The sequence below is a fragment of the Panthera pardus genome, unplaced genomic scaffold, assembly GCF_024362965.1.
Source record: "Panthera pardus isolate Hobbes unplaced genomic scaffold, ASM2436296v1 HiC_scaffold_6, whole genome shotgun sequence".
Classification (NCBI taxonomy): domain Eukaryota; kingdom Metazoa; phylum Chordata; class Mammalia; order Carnivora; family Felidae; genus Panthera; species Panthera pardus.
The window spans coordinates 59,841,939-59,851,411 of record NW_026526991.1 but is presented as its reverse complement, the minus strand read 5'-3'; the positions used below and the strand labels follow the sequence as shown (position 1 = coordinate 59,851,411).

Genomic DNA, 9,473 nt, shown 5'->3' with positions numbered 1-9,473 from the left:
CCTCTCTAGTTCTACTCCTAAACAATGAGTTAGTGCCAGAGACACTGCTACCCAATGAAAATTTTTTGCAATACCTTGAGTCTCGGTCTTCCAGACTTAACATGGATTGACTACGTGGGACTAACCATAGAGCTAGTTCCACCATGTGTGTCACCAACTCTTTTCTGGATCACCTGTTACAGAACCTCTTGAATACTTGCACCTTCTACCTGCAACTGGGACTGTGTCAACTTTCTATCAGGGCCTCCCTGACTTTACTTTCTCCTGAATTTATTCTTCAGTACGTTCCATCTCACTCTATGTGACCAGGATCATCCTGCCAAATTCCACCTACATGGTACAGAAATATGTTCTTGCATCATAAAATTAAAGGCAAAAACAAATTGTGAAGTCTATAAAATGCTCCAAAAGTAAAGCCTCCAACACTGACCCTCAATTAAAGTAAGGCAACAGGGGCGCCTGGGTGGCTCAGTCGGTTAAGCAGCCGACTTTGGCTCAGGTCATGATCTCACGGTCCGTGAGTTTGAGCCCCACTTCGGACTCTGTGCTGACAGCTCAGAGCCTGGAGCCTGTTTCAGATTCTGTGTCTCCCCTCTCTCTGACCCTCCCCCGTTCATGCTCTGTGTCTGTCTCAAAAATAAATAAATGTTAAAAAAAATTTAAAAAAAAAAGTAAAGTAAGGCAACAGAACATTTGTATTTGAGCAGTTACATTTTTACCACGTGGGATTATATAACTGTAAGTATATTTTTCATTTCTTACCTCATTTTTTTTCCATTTTCTAATCAATTTATAACTTAAATCACTCAAGTTTGTCTTCTAAAAAGTAATAGCTTATTATTTAATTCAGAAAGGGAAATGTTTAATTCTTACTTTGCTTAGGATTATATAAATTTTTTGTTTTATAGCCCTGATTCTTTTAAGTTGGTAATTCTCTGTATAGGCAGGACTGACATGAAACATCTTGAAAAACTTGTAGAAACTATTTAAAAAAGGAAACTTCAATTGTTTTATTTTGAGAAAAATTATTAGAACATGTAGTCATTGGTAAAATATTTTAATAGAAATAAAATATTTTTTATAGTTTTCATATACACTTATAAGATTTTTAAAAGAAAACAAAACACATTCAAGTATATTTTCATATACAGATGTCAAGTGACTCAGTCAATTTTAAATGGCTAGTGATCTACAAAGAAGATACTAGATATAAGTTTATTTGTCCTGGCTCATACAGATTTTCAGAATTCAGTACAATTTGGTGGCTAATTTATTGGTCTGTTACATATCTTATATATTTCTTAACTATCACACAGAAGTGATAAAAAATAATACTGGACTCACACAAATCATTGTTTCTTGTTTGCATTTATAGACCTGGGAGAAGTCAGCAATAAGAAATGAAAAATCAAACATCTGTAAAAGACTTCATTCTTCTTGGATTAACAAATGACCCAAAGCTAAATGTTTTGATTTTTCTATTTCTATTTTTCACATATATACTGAGTATAACTGGAAACCTGACAATTATCACCCTCACTCTGATAGATCCTCACCTTAAAACTCCGATGTATTTCTTCCTTAGGAATTTCTCTTTTCTAGAAATCGCATTCACAACAGTTTGCATTCCTAGATTTCTGGCCAGCATTATAACAGGGGATATGACTATTTCCTATAATTCTTGCATGGTCCAGGTGTTTTTCTTTATACTCCTTGGCTCGACAGAATTTTTTCTTCTGACTGCTATGTCTTATGATCGGTATATAGCTATCTGTAAGCCATTGCATTACACAACAATAATAAACAGCAGAATTTGCAACCAGCTTGTAATTAGCTCTTGGCTGGCTGGATTTCTCATTATCTTTCCACCTGTCATGATGGGACTTCAACTGGATTTCTGTGACTCCAACATCATTGACCATTTCACCTGTGACTCTTCTCCTATGCTGTTGATCTCCTGCACGGACACAGCATTCCTAGAGCTCCTGGGATTCTTCCTAGCAGTATTCACACTCATGGTGACTTTAATATTAGTGATTCTTTCCTATGTATTCATCCTTAAAACAATTCTGAGAATCCCCTCGCCTGAGCAAAGGAAAAAGGCCTTTTCCACTTGTTCCTCACACATGATTGTAGTTTCCATTTCTTATGGAAGTTGCATTTTCATGTACATCAAAACTTCAGCAAAAGAAGGAGTGGCTTTGACCAAGGGTATAGCAGTGCTCAATACTTCTGTTGCCCCAATGCTAAATCCTTTTATTTACTCCCTAAGGAACCAGCAGGTAAAGCAGTCCTTCAAGAACTTAGTCAACAAATGCTTCTCAAATAAATCTTAATCATTAAGATATTCATGACTTGAACTTTAAATGGAATCTTATGACTAACACAATATTAACATTGTTACGTTTCTCCACCCACTACAATATTCAACTTCCTTTCCTTCAGCTTTTGTTCTCCATTTATCCTATTTTGACCTTACGTGGTTCGACTATCTTTTTACATTCACATGCCCTGAAAATTTTCTGAGGATGAGTGATTTGATGTCACATGAATGCAAATAGCATTTAACAATGCCAATATTTAGTTTTAATCATTGAAGAACTTTCCCTTTGCACACCAAACAGATGCTAAATAAAATTCTAAGCAATTCTTTTTTCCTTTGAGAGAGAGAGAGAGAGAGAGAGAGATAATGCATGCACATGAGCGTGAGTGGGGGTGGGTCAGAGAGAGAGGGAGACAGAGAATCCCAAGCAGGCTTCCTGCTGTCAGCACAGAGCCTGACATGGGGCTCCACCAACCTTGAGATCATGACCCGAGCCAAAGTCAGCAGTCGGATGTTTAACAGACGGAGCCACCCAGGCACCCCTAAGCAATTCTAAAAAGTTATTTCTCCCAGTGCATAAGCATTGATAATGTCCTTTTTGGACTAAATTTGAAAGTTATTAGAAGTATGGCATTACCATTTCTGTAAGATCTCAATATTTTCACCACAAAGCATCTTGAATGAACTACCCTGATGATTGTTACACAGCCCATTATGTTCTTTTAATTTACTAATGCTGAGTCTGGAGCTTATCTGAGGCTCTCTTAGAAAGAGTCAGGTATGCCTTTGGTTTCCTATGATCCAATGTCCTCTCTTTTGTTTTGTTTTTTTGGAAATTAAACCATATGCTTTCTTTCTCTCAGGTAGTTCTCAAAATTTCTGGTACAATGATGGTACCCCAAAATGTTTTCCAGTGTTCATATGCTTTCATTCTTTTAAAAATGAAAAATATAGGGGTACCTGGGTGGCATCCGACTTCAGTTCAGGTCATGATCTCACAGTTTGTGGGTTCGAGCCCTGCATCAGGCTCTGTGATGACAGTTCAGAGCCTGAAGCCTGCTTTAGATGCTGTGTCTCCCTGTCTCTCTGCCCCTCCCCTGCTTGTGCTCTCTCTCTCTCTCTCAAAAATAGACATTAAAAAATAATAATTTAAAAATAATTTAAAAATAAAAAATATAAAAACCTTTCTTTCAGAATTTTTGCAGACATTGAAGGATATGGATTTAAGCATGCTTGCACCATCCAAACCTTACACAATAAATCTTTCCTATAAGAAATTTTTAATTATTGCTCTATATTTTAAGAAAAATTAATATTTGTCTATCTGCTTCTTTCCTCTCTTCTTCCTCAAGCAATGCATGAACACATGAAATCATTTAACTTACCATCAGAACACTTTTCCTCACTGTTTATTTGAATTTTCAATGCTTGAGTTCCCTTTTCTCACCGTAAAAAGAATGAGTTCTTCTAATAAGTGTTTATAGAAACAGAGTTACACATAATCAAAAACAGTTGAAAGCTAAATTCTACCTGAAAGCATGAATGTCTAAAACATCTGTATAATATTTACAATTGTGTCTCAACAAAAACATTTACTACATCTGCTGGTAAAAACTGTTTTACTCAATTTGATAGTAACTTTAATTAGAATTGGAAAGTACAGTGTACTCTCTTCTTAGGCATCAGAAATGTGAATTATCCAGCTATTCCAGAATTATGTTCTTGTTTCCCTCTTTGTTTTACAAAGCTTTTCATTTTTCAGTTGTTGCTTTGGAGTTGGATTCTATGTAAATCTAAATACTTAATTTGCATCTATTGATGCAGATATGACTCAATCAGTGTGGTGCTCAATAAAGTCCAAATCATTCAATGCATACAGGCAGAGAGAGAACTAGTGTGTTTGTATTTAAAACAAATTATCAGAAAAAAATACACAGGCATATTATAAATTTTACTAATATAATTTACAAATAATAATGAAACATACAATGAACTTCATTGGAAATTCTATGTAACCAATTGATTTTCACAGAATGATTTCACCAATTTTTACCAAACTCATCTCCATAACTAATTTAAGTTTGCAAATCAGCCATAGTTTGACAAATGCAGCTGATTTAACACTGTAGCACTCAAATTCACAATTACAGTCAGAAGTTTCTACACACTCAGTAATTGATAGAAAAGGTTGAAGGTTATGGAAATCTTGAACAACCTTATCAATGAAATTGACCAAATTGACATATTCAGAATGTTCCATCCAACATCAACAGAATATTCTTTCCAGTATTACACAAAACATTACCATAATAGATCATAATCTGAGTGACAAAAAAGTCATAATAAGTTTACAATATTCAAGTCATGCAGAGTATGTTTACTGAACACTATGTAATTAACTTAGAAATCAATTATGGTAAGATATCTGGAAAACCCACTATTATTTGGAAACTGAATAACACATATATGACCCATGGGTTGAAGGAAATCAAAGAAAAAATAAAATGCCATGTAAACAAAATTATAACAAAATTTGTGGGATGCAGGTAAAGCATAACTTAAAAAGAAACTTAAGACTCTAAAATTAGAAAAGAACATGAGGCGCCTGGGTGGCTCAGTCAGTTGAACATCCGGCTTTGGCTCAGGTCATGATCTCACGGTTTGTGAGTTCAAGCCCCACGTCAGGCTCTGTGCTGACAGCTCAGACCCTGGAGCCTGTTTCAGATTCTGTGTCTCCCTCTCTCTCTGCTCCTCCCCTGCTTGTTCTCTCTCTCTCTCTCTCTCTCTCTCTCTCTCTCAAAAATAAACATTAAAGAAAAAAAAGAACAAAATTCTCAGATCAATAACCCCAGTATCCATTTCAATCAACTATCAAAATAGTAGAGAAAATTCAGAGTAGCCAGATGAAAGGGAATAATAAAGATCAATGTGAAAATCAGTGAAATAGAAAACAAAACAATAAGAAAATATCAATAAAACTAAATATGATTTCCAAAAAATATCATCAAAATTGATAAATTTATAGGCAGATTGAAGATGAAAAACACAGAAAAGATACAAATTACCAGTATCAGAGAAGATCAGTATCAGAGAAGACCAGTATCAGACATTCTTAGTGAACAATAACATGGAGATTTTTGAACAAATTTAGGTCAACTAATTAAAAAATATAAAAGAAATGGAAAATCCCTTGAAAGACAAGAACAATAAAATGTCAGTCAAGGGGGAAAAAAAAAAGATATGATAGGTCTATATCTGTTGTAGAAATTGAACTTATAATTAAGAAATATTCCACAAAGATGCGGCATCTGAGTGGCTCGGTAGGTTAAGTGACCGACTTCGGCTCAGGTCATGATCTTGTAGTTCAAGCCCTGTGTCAGGTTTTGTGCTGACAGCTCAGAGCCTGGAGCCCACTTCAGATTCTGTGTCTCCCTCTCTGTCTGCTCCTCCCCTGCTCATGCTCTCTCTCTCAAAAATAAATAAACATTAAGAAAGAAAAGAAATATTCCATAAAGAAAATTCCTTATTCACCAGTAATTTCCAAAAAATATTTAAGGAAGCAATACTAATAATTACACACTGCTCCCCCAGGATATATTAGAGTAGGGAATACTTTCCAACTCATCCTATGAAAATAAAATTATCCTTATCCTAAGAGCAAAATCAGAAAATAGACATTATAGATAACTAATCTCATACATGAGTAAGTTGTAAACATTTAAAAATAAATGGCAAATAAGCCTAGCAATATAGAAAAAGTTTAATTCTGGTCAAGTGGAATTTTTCTCAATAGTTGCAGAAGAACAACTGAAATGGTCAGTATGCATATCTAATAAAAACTCTTAGAGTGTATTTGTTGTGATGAACACTGGGTGTTGTATATAAGTGTTGAATCATTACATTGTACACCTTAAATATTACAATGTAAAAACAAAAAAAACAACAACAACAACAACAACAACAAAAACCTCTCAGCAAGTATATCTAATGAATGACAAATACCAAACTGTGGGGAACAAGCTTAGGAATTCCCTGAGCCTGCACTGATGGGGTTAACAAGGCATAAAGAATTACAAAACCATAGAATGCTCACACCCAAGTTTGGGAAAACAAGATTAGGTAAATAGGTATAGAGAGGGCGGGGCAAAGGCCCCAAAATAGAACAAAGATATATGAGGTAAAGGAGATGAGGTATGCAGGGCGGAAACACCCCCCAATTTAGTACTATAGCTGAAAGCTGTTTTCACAGGAAGGAAGGACCAAATTAGGTAAACAGGTAAACAGGGCTATAGACCACAGCAGGGTGAAGTTGCATGGAGTGGCACTTATTAGCAAAAGAAAGGTGCCTTGTTGACCCTGAGGCAGCATGTTTTGTTTTCTTTTTTTAATTTATCTTGTTTTATTATTATTTTTTTTTAATTTACAACCAAATTAGTTAGCATATAGTGCAACAATGATATCAGGAGTAGATTCCTTAGTGCCCCTTACCCATTTAGCCCATCACCCTCCCACAACCCCTCCAGTTTGTTCTCCATATTTATGAGTCTCTTCTGTTTTGTCCCCCTCCCTATCCCCTAGGCCATTTAAGGTAAACAGAGGCAGAGTCTCATGTCTGCCCTTAACAACCATCTACCCGGCGCCAGGATTTTGTTTTACCCAAATCCCTAACCCCACATTTCTTCAAAACCCCCTTTTCTTCACATCCATGAGTTAATGTTTACAGTCTCATTGTCTCTTTGTGCATATCTATCACCATGTTTTGTAAACCTTCTGATAATAAAAACAGAGCAAAGACCCTTAATCTGGGCTCTTGTCTTCTCTTGGACATTAGCCATCTCCCTGATTTTAATCCTGCGTCCGCTTTCTTGCTAGACAAGAAAGAACTCTAGACCCAGAGTCTACGATACCAAAGGACATCCAAAATATAGTAAAAAACAAAAGAAAAAGGAAAGAAATACTATAGCTAACATACTACTTCATTATGAAAGTCTGAATGATCTCATCCTAAGAAAATGAGTAAGATCAAGATGGTCACTCTTGCTACATCTACTAAATATTGTACTGTAGATTCTAATTTATGTAATAAAGTAAAATAAAGGAAGGAAGAAAGTATTCATATTAAATAGGAAGAAGCAAAACTGACTTTATTTATGCAGACAACATAAGCACCTTTATAGAAAACCCTATGGACTTCCGGCTTCAGTTCCATCACTTAGCATTTGAAAGTCATCACTTCTGCTTTATCAAAGTCAATAACTTACTTGAACTTTACCCATTTTAGAAGTGAAATTGCACAGAAACAACACCCTGAAATCTGAAGAGACTGGAAAGTCCAGAGTCACAGTTGAGATCTACTTTCATGGAATATAAATCACTGGAACTGTATGTTGGTAATGGTTCTACTTATAGTCATTTTGGCAAATTGCTGGAGATGGAGTGTTTACCACCATGAGAATTAGAAGATACTGAAGATCATTGTGAAAGGGGGTCCCCACATTTGTTTAGGTTTTGCCTCCAACTAATCCCACCAGTTTCTCAAGCTGAAAAACCAAGATCTCCCCCTGACTCAGGCAAGGATAGGGAAGAGTAACTATTCTGAAATAATCCCAGAATATTCTTCACACAAAGGCCTGTACTCCAAGGGAAAAGATTTTTATGAGAAACACTTACGAAGGCCAAAGAACACAGGCCCACTAAAAGACTGAGAATTAATCATAAAATTATAGAATGTTGTCCCTCTGCCACAATTTACAACCACAGCAACACATATCAAAGTTTCTTCACAAAAATACTTAATAATTTCAAAGGAGAACTTTATGATGGAAAGAACTGGAAGACACTCATTAACCAAGTTGACAAATTTAACATCAGTAATAAGATGTAGATATCATATACTCCCTGATACAATACCCTAAAAAGGGGATACCACCTCCATGGCATTCTCCACAAAAATGTACAGCCTCAATATAAACATGAGAAAACATTAGACAAACCAAATTGGCAGGCTTTCTACCAAATACCTGATCAGTACTCTTTAAATACATTAAGGTCATGAAAAACAAGGAAAGACTTAGGAATTCCACAGACTGGAGAAAACTAAGGTGCATGATCTCCATACTACAATTAAGCAGCTACAACATCTCCCTCTTATTCAGACATGCCTGTTAATTCCTTATTAATTAAAGAGAATTTAAATTACAGACATCATCGTTACTTTATTTATGACTAGCTCATAGGTTTTAACATAATTGTGAAGGGCACTGATCAATAATTCTCTATCGTATAGAGTCAAGTATAATTATATCAAGTTAGCCCCTGAAGAATACTTCTGTTGCAAAGCCAACAGGGAAACTGTCTCATACACATATCTTAAAGAATCAGTTTTCAGGTAGCTGAGCCAGTATTCAAAACTACATGGTTTAGATACTAAACTGTTCTGCTTGAGTTATAATTACTTTTAATGTATACTAGCAAGGAGAAGTCAGATTATAGAAAAGATCTATAAAAGCTCAATAACATATACTCTTTTTTAAGCTTCTCCATAATTCTAGAATAATGGTTTCTTAAGGATACAAAAATACTAATTCAAGAGGATATATGCACCCTGATGTTTGTTTATAGCAGCATTATCAACATAGCCAAATTATGTAGACAGCCCAATGTCCAACAGCTGAAGAATAGATAAGGAAGCTGTGGTATATATGTACAATGGAATATTACTCAGCCATAAAAAAGAATGAAAACTTGCCATTTGCAACAATGTGGATGGACCTAGAGAGTATTATACTAAGCAAAATAAGTCTGTCAGAGAAAGACAAATACCATATGATTTCACTCATATGTATAATTTAAGAAACAAATGAACATGGGGGTGTGGGTAGGGGGAAGAAATGTTCTCTATTCTCTATTCTGTTCCATTGATCTGAGTGTCTGTTTTTGTGCCAAAAGATCATTTCTTAAACTAGAAGTGTCTAAACAGTTTTTGTTCCCTGTTTTTTTTATGTTTTCATATTATTTCAAAAACAGTATTACTTGTCTGAAGCAGAGAGTATCTTTCTAAATATGTCTCTGAAGGTTTGTTTAACTTACTTGTTTCTCAGAGTATAAATGAATGGATTCAACAAAGGGGTAACTGAAGTATTGAGCACAG

At 35.2% G+C, this 9,473-nt stretch overlaps 1 protein-coding gene across 1 annotated transcript; it reads left to right on the top strand.

The window, feature by feature from the left end:
- Positions 1-1,400: 1,400 nt before the first annotated feature.
- LOC109270231 (olfactory receptor 6C76-like) lies at positions 1,401-2,336 on the top strand. The gene has a single exon (XM_019454650.1). The coding sequence runs from the start codon at positions 1,401-1,403 to the stop codon at positions 2,334-2,336; it is 936 nt and encodes a 311-aa protein (XP_019310195.1).
- Positions 2,337-9,473: the final 7,137 nt, after the last annotated feature.